Source organism: Musa acuminata, chromosome BXJ3-3 (assembly GCF_036884655.1).
Source record: "Musa acuminata AAA Group cultivar baxijiao chromosome BXJ3-3, Cavendish_Baxijiao_AAA, whole genome shotgun sequence".
Taxonomy (NCBI): domain Eukaryota; kingdom Viridiplantae; phylum Streptophyta; class Magnoliopsida; order Zingiberales; family Musaceae; genus Musa; species Musa acuminata.
The window spans coordinates 11501347-11521130 of NC_088351.1; the positions used below are offsets into that span (position 1 = coordinate 11501347).

General features: G+C 42.2%; 4 protein-coding genes across 10 annotated transcripts; 2 read left to right on the top strand and 2 right to left on the bottom strand.

Moving 5' to 3' along the window:
* Positions 1-2789: 2789 nt before the first annotated feature.
* Positions 2790-9060, bottom strand: LOC103978219 (calcium-dependent protein kinase 26). Of its 2 annotated transcripts, XM_009393932.3 has the most exons (7): positions 8100-9060; positions 7103-7246; positions 6881-7033; positions 6404-6519; positions 4860-5027; positions 3812-4036; positions 2790-3095 (listed from the first exon to the last, which is right to left on the bottom strand). In XM_009393932.3, the coding sequence occupies exons 1-7, from the start codon at positions 8818-8820 to the stop codon at positions 2964-2966; spliced, it is 1659 nt and encodes a 552-aa protein (XP_009392207.2). In that variant the 5' UTR covers positions 8821-9060; the 3' UTR covers positions 2790-2963. The 2 variants fall into 2 exon arrangements, with proteins under 2 accessions (XP_009392207.2, XP_065000498.1); XM_065144426.1 differs by having other exon boundaries at positions 6881-7246.
* Positions 9061-9282: 222 nt separating this feature from the next.
* LOC103978220 (pentatricopeptide repeat-containing protein At2g26790, mitochondrial-like) lies at positions 9283-14695 on the top strand. 6 transcript variants are annotated; one of them, XM_065144423.1, is made up of 4 exons: positions 9283-11960; positions 12410-12716; positions 13316-13376; positions 13456-14695. In XM_065144423.1, the coding sequence occupies exon 1, from the start codon at positions 9421-9423 to the stop codon at positions 11890-11892; it is 2472 nt and encodes an 823-aa protein (XP_065000495.1). In that variant the 5' UTR covers positions 9283-9420; the 3' UTR covers positions 11893-11960; positions 12410-12716; positions 13316-13376; positions 13456-14695. The 6 variants fall into 6 exon arrangements, with proteins under 6 accessions (XP_065000495.1, XP_065000494.1, XP_065000496.1 ...); XM_065144422.1 differs by having other exon boundaries at positions 12498-12716; XM_065144424.1 differs by having other exon boundaries at positions 12498-12716; positions 13323-13376.
* A 285-nt stretch (positions 14696-14980) lies between these two features.
* On the top strand, positions 14981-15844 carry LOC103978264 (histone H4-like). The gene is made up of 2 exons (XM_018823226.2): positions 14981-15028; positions 15279-15844. Exons 1-2 carry the CDS (start codon positions 14981-14983, stop codon positions 15573-15575), a joined length of 345 nt encoding a protein of 114 aa, XP_018678771.2. The 3' UTR covers positions 15576-15844.
* Positions 15845-16300: 456 nt separating this feature from the next.
* On the bottom strand, positions 16301-17789 carry LOC135634162 (NAC domain-containing protein 54-like). The gene is made up of 3 exons (XM_065144428.1): positions 17615-17789; positions 17239-17516; positions 16301-16733 (listed from the first exon to the last, which is right to left on the bottom strand). The coding sequence occupies exons 1-3, from the start codon at positions 17769-17771 to the stop codon at positions 16446-16448; spliced, it is 723 nt and encodes a 240-aa protein (XP_065000500.1). The 5' UTR covers positions 17772-17789; the 3' UTR covers positions 16301-16445.
* Between the last annotated feature and the right edge of the window lie 1995 nt (positions 17790-19784).

Here is a 19784-nt window from a genome sequence, read left to right on the forward strand (position 1 = left end):
CCCCAACTAGTGACTCGACAGTCCCAAACCTAAACCCAAGACCAATCGCTCGGTCAACAGGTTCAGTATTTGTCCGAGTTGCGCAGCTCGGTCCCCCGACCAGCGACTCGACAGTCCCAAACCTGGACCTTAGGCCAATCGATCGGTCAACAGGTTCAGTCTTTGTCCGAGTCACACAGTTCGATTCCCCGATCAGCGACTCCTTAATCCCAAACCTGGGCTCAAGTTCAATCGCTCAGCCAACAGGTTCAATCTTTGTCCGAGTCGCATAGTTCGGTTCCCTGACCAATGACTCGTTAGTCCCAAACCTGGGTCCGAGGTTAATCGCTCGGCCAACAGGTTCAGTCTTTGTCTGAGTTGCGCAGTTTGATTCCTCGACCAATGACTCATTAATCCCAAACCTAGGCCTGAGATCAACCGCTCGGCCAACAGGTTCAGTATTTGCCCAAGTCGCACAGTTCGGTCCCCCCGACCAGTGACTCGTCAGTCCCAAACCTGGGCCTGAGGTCAATCGCTCGGCCAACAGGTTCAGTCTTTGCCATAGTCGCATAGTTTGGTCCCCTGACTAGCGACTCATCAGTCTCAAACCTAAGCCCAAGTTCAGTCGCCCGACCAACATGTTTAGTCTGTGCCCGAGTCATGCAGCTCAGTCCCCCGACTAGCGACTTGTAAGTCCCAAACTTGAGCCTGAGTTCAGTCGCTCGTTCAACAGGTTCAATCTTTGCCCGAGTCACGCAGTTCAGTCCCCCGACCAATGACTCGTCAGTCTCAAACCTGAGCCTGAGTTCAATCGCTCAGCCAACAGGTTTAGTCTTTGCTCGAGTCATGCAGCTCGGTCCCCCGGCCAACCAGTTCAGCCTTTGTCCGAGTCACACAGTTTGGTCCCCTGACCAACGACTTGACAATCTCAAACTTGGAACCGAGGCTAATCGCTTGACCAACAGGTTCGGTCTTTGTTCGAGTCGCGTAGCTCGGTCCATCGACCATCGACTCGACAATCCCAAACCTGGACCCGAGGTCAATCGCTTGGCCAACAGGTTCAGTCTTTGTCTGAGTTGTACAGTTTGGTTCCCCGACCAGTGACTTATCAATCCCAAACCTGCGCCTGAGGTCAATCGCTCGGCCAACAGGTTCAGTCTTTGCCCAAGTCACCTAGTTCGGTCCCCCGACTAGTGACTCGTTAGTCCCAAACCTGGGTCCGAGGTCAATCGCTCGACCAATAGATTCAGTCTTTGTTCGAGTCGCACAGTTCAGTTCCCTGACTAGCGACTCGTTAGTCCCAAACCTGGGCCTGAGGTCAATCGCTCGGCTAATAGGTTCAGTCTTTGCCCAAGTCGGTTCCCCAACCAACGACTCGTCAGTCACAAACCTAGGCTTGAGGTCAATCGCTCGGCCAATAGGTTTAGTCTTTGCCCAAGTCGCGCAGTTCGGTACCCCGACCAGTGACTTGCCAGTCCCAAACCTAGGCCTGAAGTCAATCGCTTAGCCATTAGGTTCAGTCTTTACCCGAGTCATGCAGTTCGATCCCCCGACCAGTGACTCGTAAGTCCCAAACCTATGGTCGAGGTCAGTTGCTTGGCCAGCAGGTCCAGTCTCCACCCAATATCAAATCAGCCCGGCCACCCCTCGCAAGCGATTGATCCATACGCAGCATTCCTACAAGCCAAGCGCACCCCTCTCCCTCTTGCAAGGATCTTATGGCACGTCTCGATGGGGGGGAGGGTGTTGGGGGGTAGGGGAAGAAGTGATAAGGTATATTTTGGACTCCAGCCACGTCGCCACCCGTGCCCTTATCACATCGGCACGAGGGGGGACCCTACATGCCAAGTCAGAAGCCATGCCGAGGCACCCCTCGATATGTCCCGTCCCGAAAAGCTCGGGACGATGCCGCTTGGTGCCGTTCCACGCATTCCGGGACGACGGCCGTACAAAGGTACCACCTCACCCCTCGGGGATCGATTACTGTGCCAAACTCGTGTACAGCCGGTCTTCGCATAGTAGTATAAAAGCCCATGACCGACATCTGGCTAGGGGAGAGAAAAAAAAGGAGAATCAACCACTAATTTAGTCATCGAGGGGCCAAAATCGGGAACTTCCCGATGAGGGCCTTTTGTGCAGGAGCGCTGCCACTCTCGAAAGTGCTACTACCCCGACCGAAAGACGCCCTCCCCGAAGACGACGCCAGTGCCCCGATCGAGAAGCGCCTCCCCTCAGACGACATCGGCACCCCGACTTGCGGATGAAGCCACCCTCGACGCCTTGCTCAACTGATCGCAAACTCCCGACATCGATCTGTAGACCAAACCATGTTGACTCATCTGTCGTCAGTTCACCAACATTCTGACTCTGTCACACTACTGTGAGATTGATACTGAAACTCCAAACAGAGCACACACATTGCACAACACCGGCAGAAGTACAACACCAGAAGAAATGCCAAGTGAATACTAAACACGCACAGAAAGACACAAGAATTGGCTGAGACTGGTGACCATCTTCTGCTTTGCCTAATGATCCAGTAAAATGCATCAGAGGATGGAGGTAATATATGATTGATTACCTTTCCAATTTGCACCCCCAATATATATATAGAAGAAGAAGAAGAAGAAGAAGAAGAAGAAGAAGAAGAAAAAGGATTGTAGCGTATATTGATGGATTGCATTATTCATCTCTTTTCTCACACAAGCCTTACGATGTCAGAATGTGCCTGAATCAGATCACGCGAAGCTAAAACTGAAATGAAAATAATTTGATTTATACAAAATCCTGAATATGGTACAGCTTAGGAATTTGATGATTACCTCTGAACATTCAAGTTTAGTGTTGCTCATCTCTCATTTTCACTCGATTTACAGCAGTAAATGAATACCACAAACTTCTTTGTTGTCTTTTTTTCACGTTCATTTCGTAGTACAAAAAAAGAAGTTCAAATTTACAGAACCTGTAATGCATGCGGTTTGAAATCAGTGAGCTCCTGGTGCATCTTTCATGCTAATATTCAAACTATTCCGCATTCTCTGCATGGTTATTCTTCCGTGCCCCATGTTACCCTTTTGCATCATAGCAACAAACTCACCATAGTCGATACGACCATCCTGAGACATGAAATCAGTATTGTTAAGTTCTTAGAAGTAATGCAATTTTTTCTAGTCTAGAAGATTAAGATACAAGTAAAGGAACTGTCAAATTAAGCCGCTCGATCAAAATTTGATAACCTTCAAAGAGATGGCATAATGAGTTTTGACTATGGAAAACCCACAATGCACAAAGCATATAGAACTCATGCATAAATCTAATATAGTAAGAGATTTTAAGAAAAAAAAAGAAAAAGAAATTCTCCATCCTGTTGCTTAGTCATGAGCCAGGGTTAGCATATGCAGATGGTTAAAACAGAGCTCATCTCCAAACAGATCAACTATATCTTGGTAACAACAAAAATGTCCTGAAATTGAGAGATCTGCTACCAATTTCCAGGTGGCAAACAACATTATAATGGTAACTTATGAGAAGATCCAATAAAATGATCTTATTGTTCATGCTAAAGGGGGAGATAAAGGAAGCAATAAGCAAAAGATCTTATGTCTAGCACAAATAATGCAAGTCAAACAAGCAACATAATTAAATCTTAATGTGTCAAGTATAGCATATGATCAATGGAAAATAAGACAAACTACAAAACATTCTGCTAACTAGAGTAAATTAAGTGCCCGATCTGTTGGCTGTTAACCATGAATAGCACTCCAGCACTCAAGACTAATATCACAACTTGGAGCTGTACTTTTATTAGAGAGATTGAAGAAGAATTACTTACATTATCCTGATCAACTTCTCTAATAATATCATCAATCTGAACATCAGTCATATTGTGGTCCTTACAAGCTTGCTGAAGTTCGTCGACTGTAATGTAACCACTTCCATCCTTGTCAAAGTAAGAAAATGCTGCCACTAAATGCTCTTCACGCTCTAGTTTGTTTAGATGTATTGTTGCGGCTACAAATTCCCCGTAATCAATGGTGCCACTGTTGTCCACATCAGCCTAAATTTCAAATGAATTGGTCATTCAAATTACAGAAGATATATCAACTCCTTCCATGACAACCATCAATGTGAATAAAATGTACATTAGTTTACAGATAGATCAAATTGCTAGGTGAATTCAGAAACAACAAAAGCATCATTAGTTGTAGTCTAAGTCAGGAATTTGTTTCTTCTGCTGTTCATGTATCTATCTTTTTTAGTTTTAAATAAAGCATTAAAAAGACATAATAATTCAGATGCAGCATTACTAGTAAACTTGAGCGATTGCATGCTAAAACAACTTAAAAAAGGATGTTGCCTATTGAACATGGAAAGGTCCTCAGGCTACCCCAAAACCATCATCAGGCTGCTTTGTGATTTTGAGTACGCTGAAGTTATTGTCTTCTAGCACACAAAGCTTAAATTAGGTTCAGGCTTATCTTGGGAATCCAATAAACCATATTGCCTTGTAGCACACCAAGCTTAGCAAGGTGCTCTTTTGAAACTCGGGTGGAGAGGGTCTGAGTCATGAAAACCACCTCCTTGCTTTCATGAGATGAGGCTGTATATATTGACCTATCTCCATACCTTATATTGGTAGAAGCCTTGTACAGTAAATCACCCTTTTGAACACAACTCGAAAAATTGCTTCAAACTACATCACCCTTTTGAAAATTATTACGTATATGTCTTAGACTAAATTATATCACTAGTTCTATCTATTAACTTGAACACTTAATTTAACTTAATAATTCCAATAATTGCTTTCCACAATTACTTTTCTTAATTCCATATCTAATATAACTATAGATGAAATTTAGAAGCCTAGATGATACACTTACAGCATCCATGAGGGAACGGATTTCAGATTCCTTCAAATTTGAACCGTATCGTCTGAGACCCTCTTTTAGCTCATCAAACGTGATTGCACCACTGCTGTCGGTATCCATTGCTTGGAACATTTCTTTAAGTCCAGCAATCTCCTCCTCTGAAAGGCTCTCAGCTATTACCTGGTACAATTATGAAAAATACGAGACATTTATTTTCAATAAGAATGAATATCATTGAAAAATAATTGACCTTTGATGAATTTTGAGGACAATTATAGAAATTGAACACTCTCAATGAGAACCTTACTTAAAACTAAAGTTTGCGAATGGACAATGCAATTCCACATCAAATGCAATACAAGCATAAGTATATTAAGAACAAGAGAAGTTGTAGTTTCCCTTGTCACTTGCGGTTAAGGAACACAATCAGTAAATCTCCTATCTCTCAACTAAGAACTAATAAACCCTAACCAGAAAAAAAAAAGGGGCAGAGATTATAGAATATATTTTTTGCAATAAAAAAAATTGATGGTTTCAAAAACTAACAAAGGATCATACATGTTTAAAATTAATAGATATTATCAAATTCATACTCATGATCAATAATTGCCTTTTGGTGCACTTATCCTGTGTTGGTTGTTGGGAACACTGGCATGTACCAGTTGGATGATATGGCTCTAGCCAGTCATATTGCAAACTGTGTACACCCATGGCATGATAGGAGATACTCAACCAGTACTTGAGAAGAGTGGTACGATAAGATTAGTACTCTTGATAATACCATGGTAACTAAATCAATGCTCAAATACCAAATCTAGTGACAATAGTCTCTAGTAATAACTGAGGGAACAGTAAGAATTGTATGTCCACTTAGTTCCTTAAGTAATCAATAAAAAATACCAGAAAATAGTCAAAAGTTTGCAGCACCATGATTGAGAGCAGTTTTTTTCTTTTTTAACTAACAGAGGTTGGTTCATCAACACATGAAAAAGAGACTCTGACAAATTGTCCACAAGTAGTGTCATAATACACTCAGAATGCAGGATGCGGCTGTAAGTCACTTCATGGCTACAGAAATCTTGTAATTAACATAATCTCATGATACCAGTTTAAGCCAGCAAAATGGTTTATGTCAATAGTCATTAAAAATATAATAGATACAACATTTAAGGAAAAACAACAACAACAACAACAGCTTCATAAAAATTCCAAGTAATAGAGGTATTTCCACATTGGGGGATATCTCACTGTGCCATACTTATCTCCCCAACTCAACTAATGATTTTGCGAAGGAGACTAAACAATTATGTGAAAACATGCAAATAAATTCTTATTCAAGTATTTCAGCAAAACAGAAAACTCTCTGTTTTGTATGGAAGTAAAGTGGGTTGATTATATATGCATGAAGACGATAAATCCAGTAAAACTATAATGAAAAACAACAAATTATTGAAAATGAACCTTAGTTCACATTGGATAAAACTTTTTAAACAATATATGAGTTGATTCACGAATATCTGTCAGAACTTCTTACTCAGAAGAATATATGGACTTACTCTTAAAGCCATCTTCTTCAACTTATTCATTGCCGAGAATTGTTTAAGCCGAGAGAGTACAGCTGGATCCAGTGCTTGGTCTGGAGCAACACCATTTTCACATATCCACGGGTGACCTAAGAATGAGAGTAATTCAAAGCATTATCATTAAACAATATTTTCAGTTAGGTTTGCAGGCTTTTCCACATTATACATGTTTGCAGATAATAATTAATCTCTTGTGCAATATGCTTAGCTCATGGTTAGTTAAGTTAAATTCACTCATAAGAATAGATAATTTGGACAAGATCAGAGAAAGGTCAATGGAACACAGATGCAAAATAAGTTATCAATTTATGCAACACAATATAAATTGATGAAAATGTTCACCAAAATAAGAGCATTTGTGCCTTGTTAAAAGTTGGTGCTCAAGATTTGAGATAGTGATAATTTATCGCAAACAACATATACATGATTATCATGAAACAGATGACGTACAAAGTACTTCGTGAGCTGTTAGGCGATCTGAAGGTCGAGAGCAGAGCATTTTTCTTATGAGGTCCTTTGCGCTATCAGAGATCATTGGCCATGGTTCTGAGTCAAAGTCAATGACTCCCTTCAAAACTGCATCAAATATTCCTTGTTGTGTTTCTGAAAAACAGGCACAATTCAGTCCTAGGAATTCACAAAATTTTGTAAAAGCACAAATAAGAACTATACCTGCCCAAAAGGGTGGCACCCCACTCAACAATATGTATAGTATCACCCCAGCTGTCCAGACATCAGCTTCTGGTCCGTAGTGCTTACATAGTACCTCAGGAGCTACATAATATGGACTGCCAACAACGTCTGTAAAGATCTGGCCTGAAATTGCAAGAGAACCAAGTTAATGTTGATAGAACCTAAATTAAGAACAACATCATTTGCCTGTATAACCAATAGAAGATATAGTAATAGAACTCAACCTTCGGCTTATAGTCATGGATCGCATCAGCAAGAAAACAGATTAATGGCATCTGAAATAAGCTTGGAGGAAAATATATATGAAAAGGGCAAGAAATCTGCTCGGATTAATTCCTAGTCAATTATAGAAGGGTTCATGATTGTGCTGTGTCAATTTATCATTTTTAGGCTTAGCCCCTCTCTGGATGAAGAAAAACAAAGAAATCTGGCCTCGTAAGGAATTCTACGATGCAGTAGATGAGGTGTAAGAGTCATTCTAAATGCTTCAAGCATTATCCAGTTAAATGAGGATTGTTAAGTAAATTTTGTATTTGGTGATGCAGATTCAAAGGATCTCAAGACTATGCTAACCATTTCTAGCAATTCAGTACCGAATTATGCACACAACAAAACAATTAATGGTGTTTCAGCAAACGAAAGATCCAGTAGCTTATTCGAGCCATGTTGCCACCGCCACTGGGAACAGTAAATTTACTGAAGGCATATCAGAGGTGTTTGATTATTCCTACTGAGCTATGCATATAGTGCTACCGAGCTATGCATCAACAAGACACTGCAACAACATGAATTCCAAAAATTAGGATCGCAGAACATTTTAATGAAATTAAACATGTGATGATATGGAACCAACAACAGCAGAATCAGATATTATTAGCAATGCTGGTAGATAATTGACAACATCAGACAGATCAAAATGATCATTCGACTCCAGTTCCAAAAGGGCGAGTACCAATCATCAATCGTTCTTGCTTACCGGGCTTGAAGAAGACGGAGAGCCCAAAGTCTATGGCCTTGAGCGAGGAGTCGTCGTCCCTATTAGCCAGCAAGAAGTTCTCTGGCTTGAGGTCCCTGTGCATAACCCCCAGCGAGTGGCACGCCTCGACGACCCCGACGATGATCCTGGTCAGCTCGGCGGCCTTGCGCTCGCTGTAGTGCCCCCGCTGTATGATGCGGTCGAAGAGCTCCCCGCCCTCGCACAGCTCCATCACGATGTGCACGTACAGTGGGTCCTCGTACGCGCCCTTGATGGTGACCACGTTCTTGTGCCCCGACAGGTGGTGCATGATCTGGATCTCCCGCCTCACGTCCTCCACGTCCTCCTTGGCGATCAGCTTTCGCTTGGAGATGGACTTGCAGGCGTACTCCCTCCCCGTGGCCACCTCGGTGCACAGGTACGTAGTGCCGAACTGGCCCTGCCCCAACTTGCGGCCGAGGGTATAGAGGTCGCGGAGGTTGGCGGTCCTGTGGCCGAGGACCCAGGTGGCGCTGCCTTCGCCGCTGCGCCGCATGGCGCCGTCACGATCGGGCTTTGCTGCCGGCTGCGGGGGCTCGTCCGGGTCGAGGTGGGAGAAGGACAGGTGGTAGCGAGGGGTGCCGTCGGAGGACGAGCAAGAGGAGGACCGGTCGGTAGGCCCGCTGTAGCTGGGAAAGTACCTGCTTCCTACTAACGATCCGCCACGGCAGGTGTTGCCCATCTAACGACGACGGGATCACCTACGAGCACAATGTTAACACTGAAAAGATCACCATGATTTCACTGAAACCATAGACGTTGTGCTTGATTTCTTAGAGGGAGAGAGAGAGAGAGAGAGAGAGAGAGAGAGACGAGGAAAGCGGAGGAGATCGATTTGCCTTTTGCGAATGGTTGGTTCTTTGGTTTCTATGGTTTGGTCTACGTGAATGCACAAGGTGGGGAGGAAAGGAAGGGGGACAACGTCGACGCCCTTCGAAGCCTGAGCTTGCTTATGACCAGGAATTAGGATGAAGACCAAGTTAAATTTGGAGCGATCTTGTCTGTCTCTATTAGAACCATTTGGTGTGCTAATTTAGGGTCAACGGTCAAATTCAACGGAGACGGGTCAACCGACATCACGGAAAAGCCATGCAACACCAAACAGCTAAATCCACCACTCCCGAGACGCTTTTCTTTACGGCTCCCCAAAACCCCATCCAAACCCTAATCCTTGCCCTTCTCGATCTCCCTCCTCGATTCGATCACCGTACTCCGTCTGCCATCCCCGCCGGAGCCCTCCCATGAGTCATCCATAGCCAAGTCTCGGTCTTTGATCCCCTGGATGCTTCGATCCCGTAGAGCCGAATCACTCCTCAAGCGGCCGGCGCTTCGATCCGTAAAGATCTTAACTCGTCTGTCAAACTGCGGCAGTTTGCCTCTCGCCGCCGCCTTCTCCTCCGCCGATGCCTTGAATGAGGACACACGTTGCGTCGTCGAACCCAAGGCTCGTCCCGTTCCCCATCTCCTTTCGCAGAGTTCCTGCGGGTCGGCTTCTCGCGTCGCGCGGAAGCTGCGGTGTCTGAGAGGGAAGCCCGACGTTCCCCTCGCCTTCTTTAAGGACAGCGTGGCCCTCGGGTTCCGCCACGACCACTCCACCTACTCGGCGATCGTCAGAATCTTAGCGGAGTCCCATTGTCACAAACAATTGGTGACTTTCTTCTGCGATTTGATATCTTCTGGCAGGGAGCATGGTTTCGAAGTACCGGCCCTTTTTGATGCCCTTGCACGTCAACTGAACGATTCGAGCTTGTTGACGTGTGCAGTCGATGCTATGATCGAAGCATGCACATTCTGTTTGACGCCTGAAAAGGCTGTGTATATGTTTTCCCAGCTGAATTCGTCGAGGTTTATCCCATCGGCATGGTCCTGTGTCGTTCTTCTGAAGTTTATCACTAAAGATAGCGACTTGGAGACTGTAATGACAGTTTATGATCAGATGAAGAAATTAGGGACTAGTATAGCTGCTAATTTATCTTCAGTGGTGATCAAGGCTCTCTTTCAAGCAGGGAAGTTAGATGATGCACTTCAAGTTTTGGAGGACGTCAAGGAATCTGGACTAGAACCTTCTCCAATCATCTACTCGGACGTTATAGAAGGCTTGTGCGCTTGTGGGAGATATGAAGCGGGTCATGCAATACTTGAAGAAACAGTAAGAAATGGTATTGATGTGAATGTTTTCACCTATAATAAGGTGATTGATGGACTGTCTCAAGGTAGGAGACTACAGGAAGCTGAAATGCTTTTAAAAGAGATGATAAAAAGAGGTGTGCACCCAGATACATTTAGCTACGGAATTCTTATTCGAGGTTACTGTGACACAGGCAATCTGATAAGAGCTCTGGATATGTATGAGGAAATGGTGACTCACAGCATCAAACCAGATGCCACCATTATAAGCTTTCTCCTTCATTGCTTCTGCAAATTGGGTATGGATTTTGAAGCAATAGAGTTCTTCCAGAAATTTAAGGACTCAGGGCTTCATGTTGATGAAGTTCTGTATGATATCATTATTATCGCACACTGCAAGCTGGGAAGAATGAGAGATGCAGCGGAATTGCTTAAAGAAATGAAGAGTAAGGGGTTGAATCCTGACAAGATCCACTACACAAACTTAATAAATGGTTATTGTCGCAAAGGAGAAATGTATAATGCCCAGAAGGTGTTTGCTGATATGGTGAAGAAGGATGTTGAGCCTGATCTTTTTACTTACAATGTATTAGCCAGTGGGTTTTGTAGGAATGGATTTGTTAAGGAGGCATTTGATCTTCTGGATTATATGTTGGATAGAGGCATAGAGCCGAATGCTCTCACCTATAGTGTGGCAATCGATGGTCTCTGTAGAGGTGGCAAGCTAAAGGAGGCAGAAATACTTTTTAAAATACTGGAAGAGAGGAAAATTGCACAATGTGCCGTTCTTTTCAGTTCAATGGTTTGTGGTTACTTGGAATCCGGTTGCACAAAAGAAGCTTCCATGCTCTTTGTTAAGTTCTCTAAGCAAGGGACCCTTGTAGACGAGATTGCCCGTTGTAGGCTTATAAATGAACTTTGTAGAGACGGGGACATTGAAAGAGCTTCTGCTGCCTTCAGGTTGATGCAAGAGATGCAAATTACTCCTGATGAGCCTTGCTATTATAATCTTGTTGCTGCTTATTGTCAGGTGGGTGATATGCATAATGCTCAGATTTTGTTTGATGATTTTGTACACCAAGGTCTTTCGCCCGATGTCATCTTGTATACAACACTAATAAGAGGATATTGCAAAGCCAATCGCTTGCAAGAAGCCTGTGAGTTGTTTTTTCAGATGATACAAAGAGGTACTAAACCTGATGTTGTTGCTTATACAGTAATGTTGGATGGTTATTTAAAAGACACTTTGCAAAAGGGAAGGTCAGACTCCGATAAGGAAAGATGGAAAACTGAAGTAAGAGAAAAGTACTCTAAATTGTTAAATAGCATGAGAGATATGGAAGTCAAGCCTGATTCCGTTTTCTATACAGCATTGATAGATTGGCACTGCAAGATAGATGATCTTCAGGAGGCTCATAAACTCTTCGATGAAATGATTGAAAAAGGACTGACACCTGATGCTTTCACATACACCGCTCTAATTTCTGGGTACTGTAACAAGGGGAATATAGAAAAGGCTGAAGGCCTGGTGGAAGAAATGCTAAACAAAGGAATCCAGCCCAGCAGTCTTACATTCTCAATCTTGGACCGTGGAAGCTTGTGTTCAAAAAGTTTGCAGATTCAGTAGCAACAATTGATGTGCTGAGTTATTTTTTATTCCAAAACCTCAGACAGCATCAGGGACATACCTCAAAGGTGAGAAAGAAAAATATTCTATCTTTTCTCCTGAACATTATTTTCATTTAGTTTGCTTGTGAATAATATATATCACATGCTGCATGAACCTAATTATGTTGCTGATAGTTAATAAGATTCTCTATTGAAATTGCCTTGACAAATCTGCCTAAACACCATATGTCACTTGGAATTGTTTTTGCTATGATAGTCTATTTTTTACAACGAGACTCTTCAGCAGGAGAATCCTATTCTAGCCGCTCTGAATCACATTAACTCAATTTCTGTTTTTGTTGTTTACAGGCATTCATTTTCGTCTTTAACTTTATCAACTGGTCTGTCTGTTGTTTTATTCCCTCAAGAAAGAAAATCTAACTCTTGTATTTATTTATATCTCAATGCACGGTAAAGATCATGTCAGTTGCAGTCATTGTTTATCTTGCATCACTACCATCTCCTTTCTTTTTCAGGACATAGTTGAGGAATAATATATCTATTTTGAGATACACTTGATTCTTTATTCTGGGTTTTTTCAACTGCAATTAAATCACATTGCAGAAAGCTCTTCCCATGGCTGGTCTGGTAAGCTGATCAAGGATCAATAGCATGATAATAATTGCATCTGATTCTTGAGGGGAAAAAAAGCCATTTGATCCTTTCCAAGTCCAGAATCAAAGGCTACTCATCAAATTCTGAAGCATTTTCAGCATAAATCACCTCATAGTCTGTGTGATGTACCAGACTTGACTGCAGATATGATTTTGATCATCTTTCTAGGTACAAGGATATTTTATTCTTTTCTCTTAGTGGTGGGTTTTTAAGATTGATTATTAATCCCAGATTTTTTTCTTTTTTTTTATTTGTTTCTCATTACAAGTAATAAATTTCAATTTCTTCATGGTTCTCAGGGCCATGTATGATCCGTTAGTGTCCATTGCATGTTGTACTACTGTCTAGTAAGATTGAAAATAGGGGGAAGAAAGCTGCAGCAGGTTTTACCATTTTATGGGATCATTTCTCTCTTCCATTGATAGTATCTGTTGAAGTTGTGTTTGATTGCCAATTTGAATAATCTGTATCCTAATATTGCAAAAGTTCTCTCCTAATTCATGCCCTCTGTATTTCTCTTCTTCTGCCTATGTTCAAAATTATTTTTATTGATTATGTATATTCAACTAGGTGTCTTTTTCTGGTTTTGTTGCCTCACGCTGTATGTAGATGCTCAAAATCATGTAAGTTTTGATGTATGATTAGATTTAAAATCAGTGTTAAAGGATGAATCTCCTTCAGCTACTTTTTTTTTTTCATTTGTTCATTTTTTTCATTTTGCATTTCAGATTTTATGTTGAGATCTAACTGAATATAACATGCATTAGTTGTTAGGTAATTATTCAACATTATCTGTGGGGGTTGAAGGAACTGGATTGCTTTGAGAAGGTATGTTGGTGCAAATTCTTCTTAGCCTTAAAATATGGTTGATATGTTTCAGTTTTGATCAATGTTTTAATTCTTTCAGTCCCAGATTTTGCACTGCTTAGCAAACTCTGCAGTAAGTTCTTGTGATTTATATTCAACATTGTAAAGCTCTAGTCCCTATTCCTTGATGGATGAAGAAGATTGGTCGGTCTTCATATATGATCTCTTCTGCATCAATGTCAACTGTAAATATGGATTAATTGATGATCTATGAGGAGGTGGCAAGCTCTGAGTGGCAAAATTAGGTCTTAGAATACTGGAAGAGGAGGAAAATTACATGATTTGTGGTTTTTTAGTGAAATGGTTTGTAATTACCTGTAACACCATGGCACAAGAAAAGATGACATGCTTTTTCTGGGCTTCTCAAAGCAAGGGACAACTGTGGATGGAACTGGCATTATAACCCCATGATGCAAATTACTATAGATGGAGTTTGCTTTTATGGACTGATTGGAGCTTGCCCGTGTTTTGTTTTAGGATTTGCTATATGGTTTCCTTTAGATATTTTATACTTCACTAATAAGCAGATACTGCAAGGGGCGGCAACTGCTTGTGAGAAGCCTGGTTGTTTATGCAGGTAATAGACGACAGGCAGGCGTTGAGTATATGGGTTCTGATATGGTAATGTTGGATGGTTAATATAGAAGACTACTTGCGATAAGGCTGGTCATGAACGAAGGGATGTTGAGAAAGTATCTGAAATCCTTGGATAATTTATGAAGCTACGAAGCGAAGACTGAATTCAGTTTATTCTGCAGCATTGATAGAACAGTGGCTAGATGTTTGTAACAGTGGCTAGACGCAATATCGATTGATTGACACTTAAAGATGGATTCATCGTCAGGACGCTCAAACTTTTTCTATATGATATTTATGCTATTGATTCAGGGCACTCCTATGGCTACATAAAGCTTGAATCCATCCTATGGCTACTCCTATGGTAGAAGAAATGCTAAACAAAGGAATCCATCCTTATGGTCCTGCTTTCTTAGTCTTGAATCACGTAGGTTTGAGGACCAGATGATTGCAGATTCTATAGCTGCAACCTTTGGGTATCTTTTGGGGCTTCACCTGACAAGCATACATCCATGTTCCTGAACATTATATTTCATTCACCCCACTGATGAAATTATGTACGCTTAGATGTTTGCTGGCAAGTCTTGTAACTCTTTTTTTCTTCAATGATTCAATGTTTTTATATTCTTTTTTGTTTTTTTTCTGGCAAAACATATTCATGTACCAGCAGATATCAGAAATAAACATCCAAGTTTTGGCCTGAATGATGAAAGTATGAATTATTGTCTTTCCTCTGTAAAATAATAAAAGGGTCATCCACTAATGAGCACATTTGCTTCTTTATAAATATGTTTTATTATATAATTTGAGAAAGATGTAGATCGGAATTGTTGGTCATTATTTCTTTATCTTTTTGTAAACTGAACCATTGAAAAAAGTGCTTTTAAAAAATATATATTTTTTGCAAATTATCAATATTATTTTATAATTAAAAACAAATTAATCATAATTCTGAAATAAAAAGTGGCCTACAGACCAACACACATAACATGGAGCCCGTGTGCCATGGGCCTCAGACCAACGTGGTCCGGTCTCCAGTAAATATGGGTGGGTTGGGCCGGGCCGGACTGATCAGGCCAACTCCTTAAGCGAAACGTTCTTGTTATGTTAATCTATGCTTTTTACTCGCCATGTCACCGATCCAAAACCATGACGCTATCCAATCCTCACCGTCCATTGGGGATCCATTTACCTTCCTAATAACATCTATAAAAGCCTTCTTCCCCCCACATGGAGTTTATTCGTCCCACTCGAGTCGGCTAAATCTCAGGCAACCCTAACTAGTAGGATTGGGCTTTGATTCACGACAATGTCGGGGCGAAGCGCCACCGCAAGGTCCTCTGCGACAACATCCAGGGCTTCACCAAGCTGGCCATTCGCCGCCCCGCCCGCCGCGGCGGCGTCAAGCGCATCTCGGGGCTCATCTACGAGGAGACCCGCGGCATCCTCAAGATCTTTCTAGAGAACGTCATCCGCGACGCCGTCACCTACACCGAGCACGCCCGCCGCAAGACCGTCACGGCCATGGACGTCGTCTACGCCCTCAAGCGCCAGGGGCGCACCCTCTACGGCTTTGGTGGGTGAACGAGTCGCACCGCCCCTGTCGCTGTTGCCGCCGCTGCCCGTGATGCCTGGCGAGCTCGATCGGGGTAGCGTTTTCCTTTTGGTTACTGGCCATCGGAGATAAAAAAAGGTGTCATCTTATTTTGGATTCACGAAATGGAAATCTTGGAAGCTGTAGTCGAACGCTCGCGATTTATTTCCTCCTCCATTCTTCATGAAACCCTCCGTCTATAATTATAGCTGATGTTGTGAACAGCAATCAATGAGCAACATGTCTTCTTCTGCTGCTATTTTATGTGAATGTGGGACGAATGACTTGAATGGTTTTCCTCTCAGTGGTGTGAGCTGTAGTAGTTCATCGACCAGTAACATGAAATGGTGTGACTCGAGAAAAGAGAGGCTATTGTAATGGAAGTCAGATGTGCAATTTGCACATCCAGCATCAAAGATCAATAGAAGAACCGAATCAGCTGGTATCTGTCCTCTTAATCTTGTACGCAAAATGTAGAAGTAGTTCAGCTTCAACTCTATCCATAGCGGGAGAAAGAAGTAGAGGGAAGAAGAGAGAAGGAGAGAGAGAGAGATCGAGATCATACAACCGTGAACCGTATAACATTTCTCTCCTCAATGCATATAGATGTTCTGATTACTCAATACACAGAAAGTGAAAGGTCTAAGTAGAGAAAAAGAAGAAGAAAGCAACGCAGTGGGGTGGAGTCGAGCAAAGCTGAATCCACCAAAAACGCTTACTTTAATGATCTCAGTATTATTTGATTAAATGATCTTACCCAATCTTGTTATTTACCACCCAAGCAGATCTATGTGGAGAAAAACCCAATCTTGTTATTTACCACCCAAGCAGATCTATGTGGAGAAAAAGGTTTGGTTTGTTCATGAATTGACAATGGCGACGCATGAGGCCTCCTCGCCGCCCTCGTTGCTCGGTAATGTAGAACACCATGCGTCGTCCGTGATGAACTGCATCCAAGCGTCGTCTTTGTCCTCCTCCTCGACGCATGAAGATGATCCAACCGGCATGTCCGGCGACGTGGTCTCGTACTCGGCGGCCACCACGACTCCTTGGGAGCTCTCCCCCAGGATTATGCTGCACTGCGCCTGCTCTTCCACCTCTGTGCAGATAACGTTCTTCTTGAACACTCGACACAGTGCGTACGAATCCTGCAGAAGAAGAAGAAGAAGAAGAAGAAGAAGAAGAAGAAGAAGAAGAGTGACTGAGACTACCAACTGTGCTTTTTCTCTTTGGAGGTGGAAGGATACAGCAAAGAATAAAGTGGAAAGCCACCGACACCATTAGACACCATGAGCTTACATGGATTTATGTCGGGTGGTAGTAAAAAGGTAGGTCTAATTACTGACAGATGCAATGTTGTGAGAGAAGAGGATATCACATTTGTCTTACTGGAACACCCAAAGCAAACCCAGAAACTAACGAATGCATTATCTATGTATAGCCAAAGAAAGGAATAGCTTCTATGGATCACAACCCTAACTTTGCATGCGCTCCCATGCACAATATTCACGTAGCAGGAGAGTGTTCTTGCTATGTCGCTATGTTCTTCGATCCTTGAAATGAAGCATCGGCAAGTCAACTTTGACTAGGGTTTCTCGTGTAGTTGTTGTCTAAACTATCAGCACATGCGTCCTAGAGGAAGAAGATGAGGACCTGAAATCCCATGGTGTCCTCGCACTCCTTGTCGTCGAGGCGGTACTCGTGCATCACCCAGTCCGTTCTGATGCCTTGGGGAGCTCGGCCTCTGTAATAGACCAGCGTCTTCTTCATGCCGATAGCTCGATTCTGAGAGCAAACTCGCCGGTCCTTTCCTGTCGACTTCCAGTATCCTGCTCTGGTGGCACGGTTGGTGCGAAACCCGTTGGGGTATTTCCGATCCCGCGGCCCGAAGAAGTACCATTCTGGATCCCTACTCGGCAAGAATGATTTCTCTGCCACAACACATACAGCAAAGAAAGAAGAAGAATTGAAGATTCTCTCAACAAGAATTAGTTTACAAACAAAGAACAGGTTTGGCTTATCAGACGACCTGCTAATTCCCATGGCTCGCACTTGTACAGGTCCACTTCCGGGATTATATCGAGTTCGATCTTGAGGCCATGGATCTTCCTCTTGAGGTAGTAATTCACCAGCTCCTCATCTGTAGGGTGAAACCTAAAGCCAGGCGGCAGACCCACCGGAGCCATCGAACTCTCTCTCCTCTCCCCCCCCCCACACCGCCCCCCCCCCCCCCCTCTCTCTCTCTCTCTCTCTCTCTCTCTCTCGGTCGCGCACACACACACACACACACACACCCTCCTTGTGCTTTGCCTCCCGTCTGCATTTAGAAGGATTCGAAGCTCTAACTAGTTTTCGCTTTATCTTTTCCAGATTGTTGTACAAGCTCGAGTATCTTTGCAACCTCTCTTTACCAGCTATCATCACACCACCCGTATGCTTTGTTTGGGGAGTACTCTGGCTACTATTAATTTGACTTGGACATGCATGATCTTATAGTCTACCCTTACATACTCGATCTCTACTGGATGACTTGCTGTGTAATTGGCTTTGGAAATCGTGAGGCAGAAGACAAAACTGAAGGAACTTGCTTTAACTCCTCTTTGATCATCTTGATGAGCTTCCTTTTCTTTTAGGTCTCTCAACTTTTCATGTGAGAATAGTAGAGGAAATGATTTAGTTGCATACAAGAGCAGTCTTTACAGGTCTTGGGATACATTAAAAAAGCACCAGGGAAAGAGAAAGAAAAGAGTCATAGATTACGTTCACTGCATGCACTCATCACAAGGTTTATGTCAGCCTCAGACAAAATTTTGCACTTTACACTCTGTTGTAAGATCTCATCGTCAAGAGCATGTCAGCGTGTATGCATGTATGCATGACCTAAGTGAGGATCATCGGTTTAATCTTGGCACTATAGATTGCATGAGCTAACGTTTCTTTACCAACACAATGGAATCTAAGACTAGTAGAGAAATGTTGCAACATCTTTTGCTTACGTGTTACAAGCGTTAATTGCGCTCGATGCGTGTTGAATAAATAGTAAAAGAGGATTAAGCAACCTAAATACTAACACTATGTAATATAACGAAAATATAATTTTTTTGACTAAGGGAATCTAATGAGCCCTACGTTGCTAACCCTCACCCACATATTCTACTAATACGCAGCTTAACATTTAACTAAAAACTTTAAAATCGTATTCTATTTTGATCCTAATTGATCTCAGACTTCTATGGCAACGCTAACTTGAGATTAAACAATAGCATGCAAAATAAAAAGGTTTTCCCAAAGAGTTGCTTTAGTATACAACAAAGGAAACGCACGCAGTTCTTCCAATGTTCCAAACATTCCTTTTAATCAGTTTTTGGCCCTTTTCGTCATAGTTTCAGTGAATAATCATAATAATAATAATTCCAAAATAGCAACTCATTTGAATTCAATGTCATGGATTAATGTGAAATTGTCACTAGTGTTGCCAAACTATGACCATCTTTTACAATTAGCTGAGAGTTAATACAAAAAACAAGCCTTCTGCTCGAGAAGAAAACTAATTCACATTTTAAGCTATCCTTACCCTTTATTTTGTGGTCTTGTGTGGGGGGGGGGGGGGGGCGGGGTGGAGAGAGAGAGAGAGAGAGAGAGAGAGAGAGAGAGAGAGAGAGAGAGAGAGAGAGGAATTAGCTATTCATAAAAGTAGAAGCTTTTTTTTTTTTTTCCTTCTTTCGTGAAGAAAGTAAAAGTGAAAGATATGATATATATATACACACATATTTGAGAGATATCAGTTCTTCTAATGGTTTGGGGTTCGCTATATCCAGGTGTCAAAGACCTCAAACTAGGATAAATGATCATAACAATGATGAATCATACATGCCAAACAAGAGCTAACCAAAGTATTACCTTCTTGAACTGCTTCTGAAACTAGTTTTAACTGCAATGTTAAGAATGAATTTTGACCTCAAGATGTCCAAGTGAGACAATGGACACACCTAAAACTTGGATAAATTCAGAGGCCTTCTTAATGAAACTACTAGATTTAGATAATGTTAGGAAAAAACAGGTATTGCTGCATTAGCAAATCATACTTATGTTTTTGCACTTAACTTATGAGAAGATCATACTGAAGATGAACTAGATCGTGATGAAGAAAAGATTAAAATGTTATACATTCATGAATTGCTGCGTTAGATGGTTCTTGA

What these genes read in the sequence shown, in the direction of transcription:
- LOC103978220 (XM_065144423.1), top strand. Translation starts at nt 9,421, where the DNA reads ATGCTTCGATCCCGTAGAGCCGAATCACTCCTCAAGCGGCCGGCGCTT.
- LOC103978219 (XM_065144426.1), bottom strand. Translation starts at nt 8,820, where the DNA reads ATGGGCAACACCTGCCGTGGCGGATCGTTAGTAGGAAGCAGGTACTTT. An exon ending in AACAGCTCACGAAGTACTTT is followed by an intron (nt 6,520 to 6,880) that starts GTACGTCATCTG and finishes TCTCATTCTTAG; the next exon opens with GTCACCCGTGGATATGTGAA. An exon ending in GAGAAGTTGATCAGGATAAT is followed by an intron (nt 3,096 to 3,811) that starts GTAAGTAATTCT and finishes TTCATGTCTCAG; the next exon opens with GATGGTCGTATCGACTATGG.
- LOC135634162 (XM_065144428.1), bottom strand. Translation starts at nt 17,771, where the DNA reads ATGGCTCCGGTGGGTCTGCCGCCTGGCTTTAGGTTTCACCCTACAGAT. An exon ending in CGAGCCATGGGAATTAGCAG is followed by an intron (nt 17,517 to 17,614) that starts GTCGTCTGATAA and finishes GTGTTGTGGCAG; the next exon opens with AGAAATCATTCTTGCCGAGT. An exon ending in AGGACACCATGGGATTTCAG is followed by an intron (nt 16,734 to 17,238) that starts GTCCTCATCTTC and finishes CTTCTTCTGCAG; the next exon opens with GATTCGTACGCACTGTGTCG.
- LOC103978264 (XM_018823226.2), top strand. Translation starts at nt 14,981, where the DNA reads ATGGAGCCCGTGTGCCATGGGCCTCAGACCAACGTGGTCCGGTCTCCA. An exon ending in CCAACGTGGTCCGGTCTCCA is followed by an intron (nt 15,029 to 15,278) that starts GTAAATATGGGT and finishes CCTAACTAGTAG; the next exon opens with GATTGGGCTTTGATTCACGA.